A 20,130-nucleotide genomic window follows, 5' to 3' on the forward strand; every position below is an offset into this window, starting at 1 on the left:
AAAAACGCCTTACTATACATGGTCGGTTTTTTCGGCTAAAAACGCCTTACAATACATGGTCGGTTTTTTTCCATCTAAAAACGCCTTACTATACATGGTCGTTTTTTGCGTCTAAAAACGCCTTACTATACATGGTCGTTTTTTTCGTCTAAAAACGCCTTACTATACATGGTCGGGTTTTTTTTCATCTAAAAACGCCTTACTATACATGGTCGTTTTTTTCGTCTAAAAACGCCTTACTATACATGGTCGGTTTTTTTTTCATCTAAAAACGCCTTACAATACATGGTCGTTTTTTTCGTCTAAAAACGCCTTACTATACATGGTTATTTTTTTGGTCTAAAAACGCCTTGCTATACTTCATTTTTTTCATCTAAAAACGCTTTACTATACATGGTCGTTTTTTTCGTCTAAAAACGCCTTACTATACATGGTCGTTTTTTCGTCTAAACGCCTTACTATGCAATGTCTTTTTTTTTCATCTAAAAACGCCTTACAATACATGGTCATTTTTTCATCTAAAAACGCCTTACAATACATGGTTATTTTTTTGGTCTAAAAACGCCTTACTATACTTCATTTTTTTCATCTAAAAACGCCTTACTATACATGGTCGTTTTTTTCGTCTAAAAACGCCTTACTATACATGGTCGTTTTTTTCGTCTAAAAACGCCTTACAATACATGGTCGTTTTTTTTCATCTAAAAACGCCTTACAATACATGGTCGTTTTTTTCATCTAAACACGCCTTACAATACATGATTATTTTTTTGGTCTAAAAACGCCTTACTATGTATGGTCGTTTTTTTCGTCTAAAAACGCCTTACAATACATGGTCGTTTTTTTCGTCTAAAAACGCCTTACTATACATGGTCGTTTTTTTCGTCTAAAAACGCCTTACTATACATGGTCGGGTTTTTTTTCATCTAAAAACGCCTTACTATACATGGTCGTTTTTTTCGTCTAAAAACGCCTTACTATACATGGTCGGTTTTTTTTTCATCTAAAAACGCCTTACAATACATGGTCGTTTTTTTCGTCTAAAAACGCCTTACTATACATGGTTATTTTTTTGGTCTAAAAACGCCTTGCTATACTTCATTTTTTTCATCTAAAAACGCTTTACTATACATGGTCGTTTTTTTCGTCTAAAAACGCCTTACTATACATGGTCGTTTTTTCGTCTAAACGCCTTACTATGCAATGTCTTTTTTTTTCATCTAAAAACGCCTTACAATACATGGTCATTTTTTCATCTAAAAACGCCTTACAATACATGGTTATTTTTTTGGTCTAAAAACGCCTTACTATACTTCATTTTTTTCATCTAAAAACGCCTTACTATACATGGTCGTTTTTTTCGTCTAAAAACGCCTTACAATACATGGTCGTTTTTTTTCATCTAAAAACGCCTTACAATACATGGTCGTTTTTTTCATCTAAACACGCCTTACAATACATGATTATTTTTTTGGTCTAAAAACGCCTTACTATGTATGGTCGTTTTTTTCGTCTAAAAACGCCTTACAATACATGGTCGTTTTTTTCGTCTAAAAACGCCTTACTATACATGGTCGTTTTTTTCGTCTAAAAACGCCTTACTATACATGGTCGTTTTTTTCCATCTAAAAATGCCTTACTATACATGGTCGTTTTTTTCCATCTAAAAACGCCTTACTATACATGGTCGATTTTTTCATCTAAAAACGCCTTACTATAAATGCTTGTTTTTTTCATCTAAAAACGCCTTCCTATTAAGGGTGCGGAAAAGAATCGATATTAATCGATACATCGATGCGCACGTGTGCGATGCGAGTGCATCGGCTCATTCACTGGGTACGACACGATTGACGGGTGAAATCGAGATTAATCGCGATGCATTGGTGGGTATCGGTAAAATCCGATTCAAGCGCCGTTTTATTCATGTTAAACGTCACCTATGTGCCCTTTCCTAGGCGCAATGAATGCACCATCATTGTTTTGCGTTTTGTGTTGAATACGGACGGTAGCCGTGCGTCACATACAGTCCAGAACACATTTAGCGAAACACTATGGAAGTTCGCGCAAGCAGCAGCGAGGAAACTACTGTATTTAATGCTTCCGCAACATTCAGATCTTATGTTTGGAAATACTACGGCTTCGAAAAGAACCGACAAGTTTCCCGCCCCCTCCCCCGCCTCCCCGTCCAGTTCCTCGTTGGACAGTGGACACCGGAGAAACTTGGCAAACCAGGTCGGGATCAGAAAAAAATCGCCTGTTATTTTGGGGGTCCCCTTGCAGCTCACTGTGACCGCGCAAGGAAAAACTATATATGGATGACTCTTTTGGACATTTCATTTTGACACTCAGTGAGAGTGGTCTGTGTACGCTACAATACACACAACAGCTTTGAGGCTGTGACTGCCACATTGTTTCAGTTTTTTTTTCTGTCCTATGAAGATGGATATTTCATATAAGACACTCAGTGAGTAGTCTGTTTGTGTTTACACTACGGCAACAGCTGTGAGTCTCAGGTGCCAAATTGTTTACATTTTCTTTGCACAAAAGCCAATTGTGAAAGGGCTTAAATAAGTTGTTTTACACGTTCTACTGTTTATAAGGAATAAAGTGGTCTACTTTTTGCAATACCATACTGAATTGAAAATTCTGAAGTCAGGTCACCCGTATGAGGTGGTATCTTACTCTGTAATACAGTGACGACCCGAAATTAATTTTAAAGGCCAAAGAGCGTGAGGATTTATTTTACATCTTTGCAAGATCCATTCAGCTGAGAGTACCTTCCTTGCGCAAATGTACTTCCTTCATGCGCGTGACTGCCCCCCCCCCCAACAATCTCACATTGTGTTTTGCTCCCTCGGCCATTGCCTGATTCAGAGGTTGTTTCCAAGTTTTGACTGAGCCCGTTTCGGAGCGTCACAGGATGAGTTAGCTCACATGGACGCCGCGAGATCTTGGGTTTCTGGAGAGGGTTTCAGTAACATGGTTTTGTGCATTTGCTGTGCTCTGCTTTCTCCAGGTGTCAGAACGTAGGAGAGCTTGGATTTGAAAACAAATGTTCTTTATTCTTCACATAGGTGATTGGTGCAATCATATTTTTTCAACGCTCAAAATTGGTTTCTATTTTTGGTGTACTATACAAGGTTAGATTTGAGGAGTGCCTTGGATTGCTTTCTTCTGTCAGTGTCGGTCTTAGTGTCATGTTGGATTGTAAAAAACCCACGAGGGTTGCTGCATGAAAATGTATTCTTTTTTCTCATCAAGTTGTTGAATTATTGAATGTATTTTAATGAAATGTTAAATGAAAATGTGTTGGACTGTGAAATGCAGTTGAACTGTTCTAAGAAGATGCACTTTGTTTTTGAAAGCAGGCTGGATGCAAAGAGACAGGCACACGCACGCACACACGCACACACGCACGCACGCACACACACAAATGTTGTATGTATCCCCCAACATTGACTCACTCGTATCTCAAGGCATCACTGCAGCGACTACATAGAAAGGAAGGCATAACTGTGTCACAGTTTTGCTTTCACAGTGTGAGTGTTATATTTTAGGGAAGAAGTTATTTGGAAAGGCACAATTCAGCCTAATTACGTCATAACGCTTCACTCGGTGCTTCACTTTTCCACATTCAATATGTCAGCGACGTTAAAATACGTGTAGCAACCGGAATGACGTCATAGAAATCGGATGCCAATGGGACCGCGCAGCAGTGTCACGTGATTTCAGAGAAACGCAAAGGAGCGCTTCCTTGTTGCAATTACCCCTCATTACCAGGAGTTTGTCGCTGTTTCAGCACAAATCCCACAAACACTGTCTTTCATCTCATTTGAAATCCTCTAACACACACAAACACAGTTGCTGTCGTTTCAGCAACGTACGCAAAACGACGTAAGCAATTTCGTTTAAAATCAGGCAGAAAATGTTTTCTGGCAATGGGGAAAAAAAGGGCTTAGTGACGTCACTGGTAGCCCGAATTCTAATTGGTTCAGGAGGCGAACTGGTCCAAGCGTCCGTCTGTTATTTCGCGTGCGCCCGTGTGACAGACAGCCGCAACTTGTAACTCCTTGTCCTTCTGCGACACAACTTTGGATACCGAGAATGTATCTACTCGTCGTCTTTGTTGCGGCTCTGCAAACACTCAACGTGACGCCTGGTAAGTGCACTTTGTTGGCAATTTATTTATTGCGCGAAAGATTGTGAACCGACGGGTTAACGTTTATTCTCTTCGCGTGTCCGCTGCCTCAACATTGACCAGCAGAAATACGTTAACGATTAAATATGGAAAGGCGAACCCACGGTCATGAAATGTTATACTGCGTCAGTCGTCGAACAGATAAAGATTAGCTTCAACGTTGCATGTTAATCTACCCGTCGTTTTGTATTTCTTGTTCTGGTCAACAAGGAGGGGCTTGGGTTAAAGTTCATCATTCGGTGACTACATTTCAACAATTTATGTCGTTATGTATTTAGTTTTGATTGTGTTCCGGTTGCAATGGTTTGAAGCAGCAGTTCTCAAACGTTTTGTCAAGTACAAACTTTGGAGAAAAAAAATATGAAGCTCACACCGCACCGCCACAATGCCTGACATGAAAATGGAGTCATGCGGTCGGCCTAAATGTTCACGAAACCTGGGCAGCGGTTTTATTTCGAAAAACTACACTCCTATTATTGTCAGCCATTGAAAGGGTATGCGCCGCTTGATTGACAGGGCGCTTAAACGTAGGGGCATAAATAAATGGACGTACTCAATGAACGCTTTCATGCAAATGTGTTGGACGTGAAAGTTAAAACAACAAATGTACTTCACTAGTTGAAAACGTACCGCGCATTTGACTCGAAGGGAAGTTTTACATATGTAATTACTAGAGCTGTCAAACGATTAAAATATTTAATCTAATTAAAAATGCAACTGTCATAATTAACTCAAATGAACTAAAAAATGAATCGTGATTACTCACACATTTTTTATCGTTTCTGAATTTCCTTTTACAATTTTGTCCCAATTTTTCCCCATTTTAATGCTCTCATCAACTTGGAACCATGAATCAGTTTTCTATGTGCCAAATCCAAATATTTACTGAAATAGCAATTTTTAATTTTACATGAACATTTTCCACTTGGAGCAGTTGTTCACACATAATCTCTCACACAATATTACTGTCCATCAACACCAGTGAAAAATACATTTTGTCACACAACAGCTGCTTTAACGGCTTTTTTAATGAAATCAAAACAGAGCAATATAACATTATAAAGTGCACATCTAAGGTAAACTAGTACTCAGCCTCTAGTGGATTTAAACCATGGTTGCATACTTTGTTTTTCTCAAGTTTGCTTTCAACACAGCAGTCTGTTTCTGTATGTTTGTTGGAGAATAACGAGACCCCGGACACCAGTGTTCGCTATGTGCCGCTGTATTCAAAACTGCCGGCCGTACAAACAAGCGCAAGCACTTCCCCCGTGCTGCTGGGTCAAACCATTCTGAAAGAGGGGGGTTTCACTCCCCCTAACACAGTCAGGCTATGTTGATTATGTTGGTCCTTCTTGCGCGGAAGTCTCTCTACGGTTTTTGTGTAGACCTCATTTCGGATGACTACACTTGGTTCGATGACAACACTGGGGACGTTTAATTTTCGCTAGGTCGCTACAACAGCAGTGCACTGTCACTGTCAGACGAACACAGAGAAGCTCCACCCGCTCTATTTATATGGACACGGAACGCTGTAACCTTCCACACAAAATAGTTCCAAACAAGTAACAATCGCGTCAGTGGCATACATTGTATACCTGTATAACTTTGATCTTGTCAGTGGAGCAATCTGGCAATTTTTTAAAAGTAAATTTTCCATTCATAAACTCTTTAAGTATCGGTTTTCGGTGTCTCCCGCTGCCATGGCTGGTAAAACAGATATGGGCGTGGACTTCTGCAGCGCGCTTGTTGTTTTGTTTCTGGTGTATTTATAGAGCAACGTAACGTCCGCTTGTGACGTGTGCCGCGTTAATCTCGCGAGAAAATTTTTAATCCCGTTAAAATTCATTGAAATTAATGCCAATAAAAACACGCTAAACTGACAGCTCTAGTAATTACATGTTTCTATTAAATAGATACATGACCCTTCGAGTCAAACGCTGCCAGGATATCAGATATGTGGTCATCCAAATCTTTTATCACACTGAGTGAGAATAAATATGAAAGACTATAAAATATTGGATTGATGAAGATTTGATTCCTAATCAAGGTGTTATAACGTTATTCTTCAATGTTAAAAAACGGTTGTTAAGATAAGCGGGTTTTTTTTTCACATTTCAGCTAGTGGTGTGCCGCGGGATTTTTTTCAGCGAAAGAAATGTGCCTTGGCTGGAAAAAGACACTGCTGTAGATCATGACACGTCTACAAAGAGAAAGTGAAACGCACCCGATCAAGCCAAGCGGGTTACATCATACGAAACATTCAGGAGACGCTTGGAGTCGCAAAGACTCAAATCGACAAGAAATTCTGCCAATTTCCCTGCTCAGAGTGAATTGCGAGCGGCTCGACGGAGAGTCGAGTCAATGAACGTTTGCTCGAATGCTTTACCTGTTTTGGTGCTAAAAACCTTCCGCTAACTGCACCGCTAATTAGGGAGAATGCGAGCTGCGTGGCGCTAACTATGGCCATGGAGGACTTTGAAGCGTCCCGTGGCTGGCTTTAAAAGTTGGTTGCACGACATCAGCTGATCAAGTTTGAGACAGCGAGTGAGTGGAAAGAAAAGCCACCGGGTCTCTGACTCGTCTCATTTTGCAGCAACTCGTCTGAACTTTGTGATATTTGGTTCACATACCTGTACTGTATGCTGCAGTTTCGTGTTAGAAACAGTTTTTGGGCAACATGTGGTTGCAATTTGTTGCGTGTGTTGTCACACGTTTATGTTGGGAACATACTTTCGTGTTCATCAAGGAAATGTACCATCGTCGTATCCCACATATGGAAATTCAGCTCTCAGGAAAGATTGGACACCGTAAAGACGATTTGTGACTAGAAAGCAGCAATGCACTGGCTGAAATCTGTGATCAACAACACTTTTCTCATGAAAAAAAAGTAGATTCCGACTTGAATGCCTTTGTTCTGTTCATGTTTGATATGGACCGTCAACAAATGCAGGTTGGTTTTTTTGTTGTTGTTGTTTTTTATGTACCGTATCTTGTGCTGACCCGGCCCGCGTGTCAAATTTGAAAAGTCAATGTGGCCCCCGAGCCAAAAAGTTTGCCCACCCCTGATCTATTTGATTTCGAACGTCGTGTTTCTTTTGCGAGTGGTCATCACGTCACACTTTGAGAATCACCGTTGAAAGTACGTGAACTCTTTTCATCTCGATCCGATATGATTGCATTGATTAAAAATCATCATTATCGGAAAAACGCACTTTGTAGCCGACATTGAATTTAATGCTTGGGTAGTCGATAACTTTCTAGTTTTTTCTCGATGGCGTGGTATCATGTCTGACTTTTATCCAATGATTTGAATTATTTTTCAAATGAATGACAATCGTGCAATGTCAGGTCATTTGATTTCTTTTGTAAGTGTGTTTCAAGCAACGGTGAGGAGCATTCAACATCTTTGAAGAAATCAAAAAGGGAAAACGATGAGTGTGGGCTTGTCAAATGACAGAGAAGCTTTGTGAGTCAGAATGCGCTCCGATCAAACGTGGCGTCAATCATGTCCAGAGTGTCGAGGCCCCGAGAGCGGATGGAGTCGTGTCAACCAGGCGTTGCGCGAGGCTGCCGAATGGAAAGCAAAAGAAGAACATTTTCTTGTCCTTTCTTTCAGCGCTACATACGCTGCGTTATTTCATCACAGCGTCCTCTCAAATCGCAAATCTGCCAGAGTACTGGGAGGTCGCGTATGTGGACGGCGTTCAGATTTTGCAGTTTGACAGCAAGAGCTGGAAAATGAAAGCCAAGCTGGACTGGGTGAACAAAATCGCAGCAGAGGATCCAGACTTGTGGCAGCGAGAGCTGTACGGCAGTCTCGACAATGAGCAGGCGTTCAAAGTCGACCTTGAAATCCTGAACGAGCGCTTCAACCAAACCGGAGGTTCGTTTTCCGCTCGTACAACGTGGCGGATGTGCCCCGACTCATAAACACGCACGTCGCTGCTGGCTTCTCTCTGTTCATCGTGTGCGTGACACTTTCAGGCGTTCACATGATGCAAAGGATGTACGGCTGTGAATGGGATGACGAGACTGGTGAGGTGGATGGTTGGAATCAGCACAGGTATGACGGAGAAGACTTCATCTCATTTGAGTGGAAAACGATGAGATGGATCGCAGCCAAGCCACAAGCGTTCATCACAAAGAACAAGTGGGAACGATCGGACGGCTACAAAGAATACATTAGGAGATACGTCACAGAGATTTGTCCTGCTGCCTTGAAGACGTACGTGCGCAATGGGCGGGACTTCCTGATGAGAACAGGTGCGGTGGCCGCTCACACTCTCTCGTCCTCTCATCTGTCCATCGTCCTCGCACGCTCTCGCTTTCTTTCACCCTCTGGACATGCTCGCCGCCGGTTGTCTTCTCGCACCTTCTCGGCGCGCTTCCAAGTTGTCCTCGCTTGCCGTTTCCTTCGCCGTCTCACACGTTCCCTCAATCTTCCATTCACAGGTTCCGTCTTCTGCCCTCACACATTCCCTGAGCGTCATCCTCTTGCGCCTGCTCTCCCTGCTTCCTCCTCTCACCCGATTTCTCCTCCCACATTTCTGCTTGCAAAGTTCTTCTCGCACTTTCCATCTTTGCTCCTCCCACGTGTTCTCTCGTCGTCTTTGGCCCCCCTAAGTCGTTCTCTCCCTCCTCGCCGCAGAGCTTCCGACGGTGTTTCTCCTCCAGAAGACGCCTTCCTCTCCGGTCACCTGCTTGGCGACGGGTTTCTACCCCCCCGTATGGGATCTTTTCTGGAGGAAGGACGGCGAGCAGCTGTACGAGGACGTGGAGATGGGCCAGACGCTGCCCAACCACGACGGAACCTTCCAGACCGCGGTCCACCTGAAAGTGGAGCCGGCGCCCGACGCGGAGGCCAAGTACGAATGTGTGTTCCGGCTGGCCGGCGTCGAGGAAGCCATCGTCGTCGAGTTGGACGACAAAAACATCCTGAGCAACGCGCGCGACGCAGGTGAGCCGCTTGAATGGTCGCGTCACCTCGGACTGACTCTCGCCAACGGTGTCGTGACGAGCCCTTCGCGTGCTTCTCTTCGCGGCCCACATCTTTGTTGCCACGTGAAAAGAAGAAGAGCGAGTCAAGATGGTGGTGGCCATCGCTGTCACGTCGGGGGTCCTGGCTGTGCTGGCGGCGGGGGTGGCGGCCTTTCTTAGGTTCCTTGCCAAGCGTCGCCGGAACACACAAGGTGAGGGACGCCAAGATCTGGTCTGTCGGGAAGATCCAAAGAGAACTTGTGGCAAAAAGTCCGTCGTCCTAAAACTTTCTCTCTCTTTCCTTCCAGCCCGATACTCTGCAGCGCGTAAGTAAAACATTTTCTGTTTCCGTTGAGCCACAATAAACGGGGCAGTTCCACCAAGGTCCGATTTAGGCCGTTGCCGCCAAAGCGTGAATCGGGAAGAGTCGGCTCCGTAACGATGCGCACGTGAATGTTGATGTGAGAAGCGCCGTGAGAAGCTCTCGCTGTGCACCAAAAAAAAAAACATCGGAGCCTTTCATGTGAGTTGAATTTGTTGAGTGGTCGCGCTCGTAACCAAAACCACTCGCGTCACAAATCGTCCAATGAAATAAACGGAAATGCCTTTCCGGCTAAAAAGGCAACAACAATGGTTGTCAGGTGTCATATTTCAAAAAAATCATACATACATGCACACAGTCATGAGATCATGAAATCGATTTTTGAAGGGAGAACATGTTGGTTTTTGTTTGGTCTCACTGCTGATTGACGGCCACTGAGCGTCGGCCATCTTGGACGGTTTAAGTCAGACGCAAATCCTTTGCGGTTATCGGTACGTCACTCATATGAGTTGTTTCGACACAGAGGATAAAGAATACGCAAAATGACACCGTGTACTGTCCAGTGCAGACACGGCAACAGTTGTAGAATAAAAAGACGCAAGTAGATGGGACAGCGCCGCAAAAGTCATTCGGCAGTGAACGTCTCAAATCCTTTGGCGCCAGCGTGACTCGTTTCGCTTCACATCTCACTCTGCCGTTGCACTTCCTCAGCCGTTTCCACCGTTTCCGAGCCCCTTGCCGAGTGAGACGCGGCGGCCATCGCACGGTGAGTTAGCTTTGGAATGTGGAAATGCTCTCGGCCATCTTGATGTGGATTCTCGTTCACGCTTTGCTTCGGCTCTTCTCCCTTCAGACGCCAAGAACACAAGTGGGCCCGCTGAGCACGTTCTCACTACACCGCCTTTGAAAACGCAGAAGTTTTTCTTTTTCAAGCGGACCATGAGTGTGATTTTGCTTCTGTTAAGTAGCGCTCAAAGGTTTCTGGTTTTGGGGGGTTTGTGATTTCATGTGGGAATTGTTTTTTTTTTGGAGCAATCAATTGACGAATTCAAGAACTGAATGTCGTCAAGGTCACGATTGAATGGGATTTTATGGTCCTCCAAAAATGTGCTCGATGGTTTCGACGGCATCTCTGCATTCTTGTTTGATTGGATTTGCGGTTTGAAATGTCAACTTTATCCTCATAAGTTATGAATTAAGTGATTCTTTGGCACACCCCGAGAGGGAGCCCACGGAGCCAAGGTCGAGAGCACGATAACGATTCTTCCATCACCGCTTTCGCTTGAGCAAACAACTCTGCCAAAGCGCGAATTGATCAGAAAGTCACGTGAACCATAGCGCTCCTCGTCCGAACATTTTGGATCGATCTCTCGATCAGTGCCACATATGGAAATGGCCACCGGGGTGCACTACTTGGCCGCGGCCAGCAGAGGCGCTGCAGGTTTGCCGTCTCGAGAGGTTGAGCGACAGCCCTGCCGGAAAGTGTCATTCTCTGTCTGGTTTTGATTGTGTTTGAGCGAAGGGCGTCGCCCTCCGACTTTGCTCGCTGTTGTATCCTCGACCTTTCGCTCTCGTTTTGCCGTTGAACTTTGGAAGTATATTCATGATCGCTTTTTTATTGATCCTGATCTTTGGTTTGGCGTAATTGGACTTCTTCTCGCTGTTCCCTTGTACTTTGCCTTTTGTTTGATGAAATGTTTGTTTGCTTTTCCTGGCTCCTTGTGGCCAGCGATTTCAGCCTGTACTTTTCTGCAATAAATATTTTTGTTTTTGCACTTTGTCTGAGCCTGCATTTCTGGAATCCAAAACTGTCACGTTGTGCCCGAGGCGATGAAAGATCGCCTCGTGCACAACAAGATAACGAGGTGGAGCCCCAGGTAAAGCAGACACGAAAAGATTTTGTATGAACACAAAAAGTCTTTAATAACGAACAGAAAGAGCCCGACAGGGAAACAGTAACAAAAAACGCTGGTCAAATAAGGACCAGGGAAGAAATAAGGAAACAACAGAAAACGCTCGCAGAAAAAAAACAAAAGGCGAGGAAGGTCTGATTAGACTATAGACTAAATATACAATTTTGGGACTAGAGAGAACGCAAGATAAACGGCCACAAGGCTAGAAGGCAACGAGAAATCTACTATAGAGGTTTTAGCGCGAGAGAACAATGGCACAGCGTGGAATTCTCCGGCAGTGAGTGAACTGCCAGAGCCTCTTAATAAAGGCAGATAATCAACCCGAAATGACGAACAGGTGTGCAGTTGGCGGAGAGAAAAGCCCGCCCCCTGCTGGAAGACACGGGACGTGACAAAAACATGATTCAGTTTGGTTCTGAAGATCCTGACAGAAAGCCTTGGTCAACCTGTTCTTCGTGACACGTTTGTGACTTGCGCAAATAGCAATCAACTTTCTTGTACTCCATCCGTCGAAACGTCGATTTGTCATTTTCTCTCTCTCTCTTTCCACGTGTCTGAAGCGAGGTTTCGCAGTGGCTCAGCTGCCGTGCTCAGAGAGGGAGACGGGAAGGCAAAGGGGAGGCGACCAGCGCGCCCAAGTTGAAGTATTTAGTTTTGTTGAATGCAAATTTAAAAGAAAGCAAGGCGTAGTTTATGTTTGTTTTGTTCGCTGCTGCTGTTGCACTTACTATTCACTATTTTTGTTGTGATGCAGCATGTTTGACTGTTGTTGGTTGAAGTTTAATTTTGTTGCTTGTGTAAGCTTTTGTTAAATTGTTAATTACTATCATTTTATATTCATGCATTATATTCTTTTATGTTAGTTACCTTAATTATACTCTGTTTAATACGTCCTGAAATATTCTTAGGTTGCTTACATGTGATTGGAGAAGAAAAACAGGAAGGCGGGTCGTTACCGGAAGCGGGAGTGTTGGTTGGAGCGTTAGCGGGGAGCGGTGGAAAAGAGAAAAAAATAAAAAAGAGAAAGAGCTGTCTTCAAACGAAGTCGTCCTCTCCTTTTTGCCCATTCTAAACGTAGAGCAATCCATTTAAAACCTGCGAACCCCTCAACTTACACTTGTTTATTGTTTGAGCATTTTAATGTTCAATAAAATAAGTGAAACCCCTTTTCTTTGCTTGATAATTGTTGCTATTTAGTTCACCAAGTAATTTATCAAAATGTATGTGTAGCCGACTAGCCGAGTCTCTGGAAGGACTAGTCTGGACACAAAATAATTTTTATGCGGGCTTTATTCCCGACTGAACAATGAGAAATTGTACAGCTTTAAGATGAAAGTCTGTGACGTAAACTGAATTTTAAAAGAGGTCGAAAAGGGATCTAAGAGATCAAAGAAAATCATTTCACAGATTACAGACAATTACGCCACAATAGACAACAGCAGTGTCTTGTCGATATGTTCCGGTGTGCTGGGTGTGTACAAAGCACGTGGACAAACACAAATGATCTCCCCTGCTGTACAGCTGTTCACACGACTCACTAGTGGTAGATTTCAAACTCCAAACCAAACCACTCCAGATATTGTGCTCTGAAGATCGCCAGGGTTACGATGACGATCATGCGCGTATCAAGTTGGGACAAGCAGTGGGCACAGTTCAGCGACTACCCTCCTTTACGTGCATGTCACCCTTACTGGTGGTCTGATTCTCACACGCTGCATATGTTCCCGCGTGTTTTGATCTAGTGTGGCTCTTAAAGTGACAATGTTACATTTGTTAAACAAGGAAGCCTTCACTACATGCATCTAAGTAAGGTTCACTTGGTTACATATGCTAAATTTGTAATAAATATTGAAAAGAAAAGCTAAAGTTAAAAGTGCCGTTTGAGAGCCATCAAGACCCGACTCTTTTCACTGAGCCGATCCAAATAAACCGGATCGCCGAAAAGAGCCGAAAATCCAATCACTACTGTGCACGAACACAAAAAGATAGAATCCCGTGTGGCGATTTTCAAAGATGAAGCGATTTGGACAAGAGGAGTTCCTCCCCTAATCGGGAACTATGCGGAAGTGAAGCTGTTGTGCCTGTTGTATGTTTCCAAAAGAAGATAACACAAGAAACCCGTTGTTCCACTTGAACAAGAAGCACCCAAGTCATCAAGTGGAAAGCATGAAAAAATGCGAGCAGAGTTTGCACACCTTGCTGACGGAAAAAGTTCGCGGTTTAGTCGCTAAAAAGCTAAAAATTAGTCGCAATGACGCGAACACCCTATTATGGTCAACATTTCCAAAGTATTATTAAAACATTATGAGGCGTATTTATCATTCACGATTGGTCCATTTTTAGAAGCGTTATTTTATGTGACTCTGCGTTTGTTGTACAGTAGAATGGCACAGTTTGAAATCAATGACAAAATCGACGGTAAAAGTTGTTCTCTTTCATCATCTTTGTAGTCAGTAGCGGTGCTTTAAAAGTGGCAATTAAAAAGCCATGAAAAAAAAACGGTTGTCGCTCCGCGAACAACACGTACTTCTCCCAACCGGTCCGTTACACAAACAATGGTTCGGGGACCACCGCTTTACGGGGTCTTTCAAAATCAGAACAGAAAATGTTGACTTGGCGAGATTTGAGATCTTTTCTTCCCCGCTTTCAGAGTGGAGGCGTTCATGCGCCAGAAGTGAAATGAAAGCGAAAGCGAAATCAGAGTTCAGAGTTGCTCCACTTTGGCATAATTCCACACCCGGACCGCACGTGTGTGACAAGAGAAAGAGTTCGGCACTTTGCCAAGCTTTTGCTGCGTCTTGGGCGCTTGTCGCGGACGCCGACTCCGACGTTAGGGGCGGGGAGCTTCTTTCGGCTGCCGGTGTGGCTGTTCGCGCAGCTCCGGTGTTGTGTGGCGTTGGTCAACCTCGGCGAGCTCCCCGCGGCGCCGGCTCGTTTCCTCGCCTTGCACAACGCGCTCCCCGCCGCCCCGGAGAGCCTCGCCGCCGCCTTGGCGCTCGGCAACCCCCCGTGCGCTGGAGGCTCGCTGTGGGAAGTCGGCGTGCCAGACTCTCCGAGTGGCCGGAGACAGAAGCGCCAAAAGCCGCGAGTTTTGTTCATGAGGGTGCTTCGCATGTACAGGCCGGACTTGGCTCTGCTGCTCGGAGGGTTATGCCTTCTCACCATGGCTGCCGCCTGCAAATTGCACAGTTTCGCCATGAGGATGAGGATAAAAGAAGGGTCCGAAATTAATGCGGCAGATGAAACATACTTATCACGTGTACGCCTAAATGCCTTTCGGAATCAAAAAGCTGCCCATTTTCAAGAGAAAAAAAGTCATTCCTATTTTCTTTCGTGAGAAGTTGGTGGTTTATTGGGGGGGGGGGTTTCTATGCCCATTGTGTAGGTAAACCACTTTGCAAATAAAAAATAAAACGTTCAACACAAACCATTTGCGGACCCTTCTGACAACCCAAGTTCAAGAACTTCTGGTCAAGTGTCCGCCCATCTTGTTTTTGTTTGCGCAGCGCTCTGGGCGGCGGCAGCCGAGGGCGTCTCCTTATGGGGGCCATTAGCTCCTTCAAGTGCAGAGTGAAGGCAAAGTTCTTACATACTCAGACCAACCAGGACGGAGACGTCGGTTTTCGACACCGCAAAGATAGGTAATGCAGAGAGCGTGGTACAAAAATAGTGCACAGCAAACAAGTGGTGAATCTCTCATGGATGCAAACATGTTTAGTGCTCTTGGAGGTCCCCGTCATGGGCCTCATCCAGACCATCTCCAACAAACAGCACCGGGTAAAGCTGACAGACCAATCATGTCCATTGATTGTCGCGACTGTCGGTCCGCTGGCGCTCACTGTTCAGTCCAGTCTAACGGATGGATTTCGGCCATTCTAATGAGTTGGCTAGTCGAGTGGTCTTCAAATAAAGCCACCCCAAATCGATGACTCGCCCAAGCCCACGAATGACGCAACCTTGCGTTTGCAGCAGTTGACTCCATGACCGCGGCAAACGAGGCGGCTCACGAGATCATCCTGGCCGTTCGGACGGTGCGGAGCTTCAACGCTGAGAAACACGAGGCCCGTCACGATGACGACCGGCTGATGGACACGCACAGGGTCAAGACCCGGCGCGACACTGTCAGGATCATGTCCCTTCTGGGTAAGAAGCCGTTCAAACTATTTTGGCAACATTGGATTTGGGGCCCTCAATTTCTGCCAATAATAATAACAAGAAGAAGAAGAATAGTTTTGTGTGTGTCTTTTAGAGGTGAGATCGGGCCTAAAAAATCTAGTCCGACCCGACCCGAGTTCGACCAATTAACTTGATTTGCAGGCCCGAGCCCGAAGCAAACCCGAAGTTTCATATTTTATTTGTGAGGACTCGGGAGGAGGAGGGGTGATTTATGATAACAAATTAAAGCCTGTCTTTTGGAACGCAATCCAACTTAAACAAGACTGTATAAATATTTACATCTATTATATTTCTGTTTCTGCAGAGGGGACACGAACCGACAATTTTCCATCATTGACGGATTTGACAGAGTTGCCGGAAAAATTTAAGGCCGTCCGTCATTTTGACTGGTTGAAAATAAGGGTGTGGAAAATAATCGATATTAATCGATACATCGATGCGCACGTGCGCGATGCGAGTGCATCGGCTCATTCACTGGGTACGACGCCATTGACGGGTGAAATCGAGATTCATCACGATGCATTGGTGGGTATCGGTAAAATCCGAATCAAGCACCGTTTTATTCATGTTAAACGTCACCTATGTGCCCTTTCCTATGCGCGATGAATGCACCATCATTGTTTTGCGTTTTGTGTTGAATACGGACGGTGGCCGTGTGTCACATACAGTCGAGAACACAACTAGCGAAACACTATGGAAATTCGCGCAAGCAGCAGCGAGGAAACTACTGTATTTAATGCTTCCGCAACATTCAGATCTTATGTTTGGAAATACTACGGCTTCGAAAAGAAAGATGGAAAGCTTGATAAAACCTCGGTAATTTGCAAAGAATGTCGCACTACGAAGCCATACAACGGCAGCGCCACAAATATGCAGACCACTTAAAACGATGGCACCACATCACCGACAAGGTTCCCGCCCCTCCCCCACCTCCCCGTCTAGTTCCTCGTTGGACAGTGGACACCGGAGAAACTCTTGGCAAACCAGGTCAGGATCAGAAAAAAATCGCCTCTTATTTTGGGGGTCCCCTTGCAGCTCACTGTGACCGCGGAAGGAAAATATATATGGATGACTCGTTTAGACATTTCATTTTGACACTCAGTGAGAGTGGTCTGTGTATGCTACAATACACACAGCAGCTTTGAGGCTGTGACTGCCACATTGTTTCAATTGTCAAGTCAAGTCAAGTCAACAGTATTTATAGAGCACTTTCGAAAAACCATCGCTGCATACAAAGTGCTGTACATGGAGCGATTTAACATACACAATAAACAGTAAGACGAATCAGTAATAAAGGCGGTGGAAAGCACCAAACAGTAAAATCAAGGACAAATCATGCTGAGTGGAACGCCAAATAATACAAGTGAGTTTTGAGGAGGACTTTAAAGATGGGCAGCGAGGAGGCTTGCCGAATGTTCAGTGGGAGGTCATTCCAGAGAGAGGGACCAGCAACAGAAAAGGCTCGATCCCCTCTGAGCCTCAGTTTAGCTCTTGGTACCTCTAACAAAGACTGGTCCACAGACCTGAGGCGCCGGGCAGGTGTGTAGGGGCGGATGAGCTCAGAGAGGTAAGGTGGCGCGAGATTATTCAGAGATTTGAAAACAAAGAGGAGAATCTTGAAAATAACTCTAAAATGAATGGGGAGCCAGTGAAGGGATGCCAGAGTGGGAGTTATATGCTCCCTCTTACGAGTACCAGTCAAGAGGCGAGCAGCGGCATTCTGGACTAGCTGAAGGCGCTTAATGGAGGACTGGCTGACTCCAAAGTACAGGGCATTGCAGTAATCGAGCCGGGATGTGACAAAGGCATGAATTACTGTCTCAAAGTGTTCATGTGAGAGGAGACGTTTTATTTTGGCCAGCTGTCTAAGGTGAAAGAAGCTGGATTTAACAACGGCACCAATTTGCCGATCGAGTTTGAAATCACTGTCCAGTTTAAGGCCCAAGTTTGAGACCGTTGATTTCAGATAAGGAGACAGGGGGCCCAAGTCTACAGGATGGAATGTACAAGGGCCACTGGGAACAAACAATATCACCTCTGTCTTCTTTTCGTTGAATTTCAAGAAATTTTGTGCCATCCAGGTTTTGATTTCTTCCAGACAGGATAGGAGTGGCCTTAATGAGAAGGCGTCTTTCTTGCTCAGTGGGACATAGAACTGGCAGTCATCTGCATAGCAGTGGAAGGGAATACCATGTTTCCTTAAGATGGAACCCAATGGGAGCAGATACAGCGAGAACAGCAGAGGCCCCAGAATTGAGCCCTGTGGAACACCACATGACAGGGGAGCAGTGCATGACTCAGAGCAGCCAAGGCTGACACAAAAGGTCCTGTCAGCTAGATAGGACCTAAACCACTCAAGACCACTGCCACCAATGCCCACCAAGTGCTGCAAACGAGTCAGCAGAATACTGTGAGCCACTGTATCAAATGCTGCAGTTAAGTCCAATAAAACCAGACACACGTGGTCTCCAGAGTCATTTGCCAGGAGGATGTCATTAGAAACGCGTAACAGGGCTGACTCCGTGCTATGCATCGTCTTGAAACCTGACTGGAAGACCTCCAAGATGTTATGGTCATCAAAGAAAAGTTTCAACTGCATGTGCACCACTTTTTCCAGAATTTTGGAAATGAAAGGCAGTTTGGAAATGGGCCTGTAACTTGACAGCACATCTGGATCAAGACCAGGTTTCTTGATCAAGGGTTGGGAACTACACCAGAAGAAAGGCTGCTGTTGATGATATCCAAGACCGATGCACCAACACTCGGGAGAAGAGAGAAGAAGCGTGGGGGAAGAGAGTCGCAAGGGGAGCCAGATGGCTTCGTCTGGCGAACTACATCCTCCAAAAGCGCCAAGGACACAGTATCAAAAGAATTTAGTACAGCTGAACATGGAACATGGACAGAGGGGTCAGATGCAGTATTTGAGACCGGAGTCCTAGCTGTAGAGACCTTATCAATGAAAAACTGAAGGAATCTGTTGCACATCTCGGGTGAAGAATCCGAGCAAGTAGGCAGAGGGGGTTTGAGTACAGAATCTATCGTTTTAAATAGTGCGCGTGGGTTGTGACGGTTAGCTAGAATAAGGTCCAACAGATAATCTCTTTTGGCCTCTTTTACTGTGAGCTGGTAGTTACGCCAGCAGTCTTTCCAAATTTGATAAGAGACATGCAATTTGTCTTTTTTCCACTTGTGTTCAGCTTTGCGACACTCCTGCCTAGCTGCGCGGGTAATGTCGTTAAACCATGGCTCGGGTTTAGGCTTTGGGAGCACAATTTTTAAAGGAGCCACCAAATCCAGGATGCCACGGCATGACGAGTCGAACCAGGAGGCGAGTTCCTCTGTGTTAGACGAGGGTACGCAAAGGTTATTAAAGGCATCAGAGAAACCACTAGCAGTGCGAGGTTTAAAAATTCGGCGTTTACAACTAGGAGCGCCAGATTTCACAGCAGCATGCGATAAGATTACGTCAAATAAAACTGCCATGTGATCAGAAATCCCATTTTCTAGGACTTCCAGATTTGACACCGGTAGACCATGAGCAAGGACAAGGTCTAAAATATGTCCTTGTTCATGTGTCGGGCTGGTCACATACTGTATTATTTATATGTATTATAATTGTATTTTTTTTCTGTCCTATGGAGATGGATATTTCATATAAGACACTCAGTGAGTAGTCTGTTTGTGTTTACACTACGGCAACAGCTGTGAGTCTCAGGTGCCAAATTGTTTATGTTTTCTTTGCACAAAAGCCAATTGTGAAAGGGCTTAAATAAGTTGTTTTACACGTTCTACTGTTTATAAGGAATAAAGTGGTCTACTTTTTGCAATACTATACTGAATTCAAATCTTTTTTAAAAAATTTTTTCTTTGCATATTTGCATCATGTTTAATTGCACACACAATATCACAACAAATTGCACTGTATCGTATCGGATCGCATTGATTTGAACTAAATGTGTATCGCATCGTATCACATCGTGAAGACGGTGAAACGTATCGCATCGTGTTGCCAGAAAATTCCATGTATCGTTTAAGTATCGCATCGCTGGTAGTGCATCGAGATGTGTATCAAATCGTCCTCAGTGCTGAGATTCACATTCCTACTACCTATATATGGTCGTTTTTTTTTTCATCTAAAAACGCCTTACTATACATGGTCGTTTTTTTCGACTAAAAGCGGCTTACTATACATGGTCTTTTTTTCATCTAAAAACGCCTTACAATACATGGTCGTTTTTTCGTCTACAAACGCTTTACAATGCATGGTCGTTTTTTTCCCATCTAAAAACGCCTTACTATACATGGTCATTTTTTTTTCCATCTAAAAACGCCTTACTATACATGGTCGTTTTTTGGGGGCTAAAAACGCCTTACTATACATGGTCGTTTTTTTCGGCTAAAAACGGCTTACTATATATGGTCTTTTTTTCGGCTAAAAACGCCTTACTATACATGGTCGTTTTTCTGGGGCTAAAAACGCCTTACTATACATGGTGGTTTTTTCATCTAAAAACGCCTTACAATACATGGTCGTTTTTTTCGGC

The 20,130-nt window shown here is 44.4% G+C and overlaps 2 protein-coding genes and 1 long non-coding RNA gene across 13 annotated transcripts; 2 read left to right on the forward strand and 1 right to left on the reverse strand.

The window, feature by feature from the left end:
* Positions 1-3,841: 3,841 nt before the first annotated feature.
* LOC127604197 (H-2 class I histocompatibility antigen, Q9 alpha chain-like) lies at positions 3,842-11,272 on the forward strand. 8 transcript variants are annotated; one of them, XR_007963219.1, is made up of 9 exons: positions 3,849-4,159; positions 7,815-8,081; positions 8,183-8,461; positions 8,847-9,155; positions 9,268-9,407; positions 9,484-9,501; positions 10,209-10,263; positions 10,351-10,567; positions 10,740-11,272. XR_007963219.1 is itself a non-coding variant. In XM_052071206.1 (8 exons), the coding sequence occupies exons 1-7, from the start codon at positions 4,105-4,107 to the stop codon at positions 10,241-10,243; spliced, it is 1,080 nt and encodes a 359-aa protein (XP_051927166.1). In that variant the 5' UTR covers positions 3,844-4,104; the 3' UTR covers positions 10,244-10,263; positions 10,351-10,383. The 8 variants fall into 8 exon arrangements, 7 of the variants coding, with proteins under 7 accessions (XP_051927164.1, XP_051927163.1, XP_051927166.1 ...); XM_052071206.1 differs by lacking the exon at positions 10,740-11,272 and having other exon boundaries at positions 3,844-4,159; positions 9,271-9,387; positions 10,351-10,383; XM_052071205.1 differs by lacking the exon at positions 10,740-11,272 and having other exon boundaries at positions 3,845-4,159; positions 9,268-9,387; positions 10,351-10,383.
* On the reverse strand, positions 6,479-7,147 carry LOC127604311 (uncharacterized). The gene is made up of 3 exons (XR_007963241.1): positions 7,068-7,147; positions 6,713-6,927; positions 6,479-6,613 (listed from the first exon to the last, which is right to left on the reverse strand). It is a non-coding gene; the product is annotated as an uncharacterized LOC127604311 (long non-coding RNA).
* A 2,864-nt stretch (positions 11,273-14,136) lies between the features above and the next one.
* On the forward strand, positions 14,137-16,192 carry LOC127604264 (uncharacterized). 4 transcript variants are annotated; one of them, XM_052071304.1, is made up of 3 exons: positions 14,137-15,187; positions 15,380-15,553; positions 15,891-16,192. In XM_052071304.1, exons 1-3 carry the CDS (start codon positions 15,055-15,057, stop codon positions 16,190-16,192), a joined length of 609 nt encoding a protein of 202 aa, XP_051927264.1. In that variant the 5' UTR covers positions 14,137-15,054. The 4 variants fall into 4 exon arrangements, 1 of the variants encoding a protein (XP_051927264.1); XR_007963220.1 differs by lacking the exon at positions 15,891-16,192 and having other exon boundaries at positions 15,294-15,884; XR_007963221.1 differs by lacking the exon at positions 15,891-16,192 and having other exon boundaries at positions 15,307-15,884.
* The last annotated feature ends 3,938 nt before the right edge of the window (positions 16,193-20,130 follow it).

The sequence above is a fragment of the Hippocampus zosterae genome, chromosome 7 (genome assembly GCF_025434085.1).
Source record: "Hippocampus zosterae strain Florida chromosome 7, ASM2543408v3, whole genome shotgun sequence".
NCBI classification, from domain to species: Eukaryota; Metazoa; Chordata; class Actinopteri; order Syngnathiformes; family Syngnathidae; genus Hippocampus; species Hippocampus zosterae.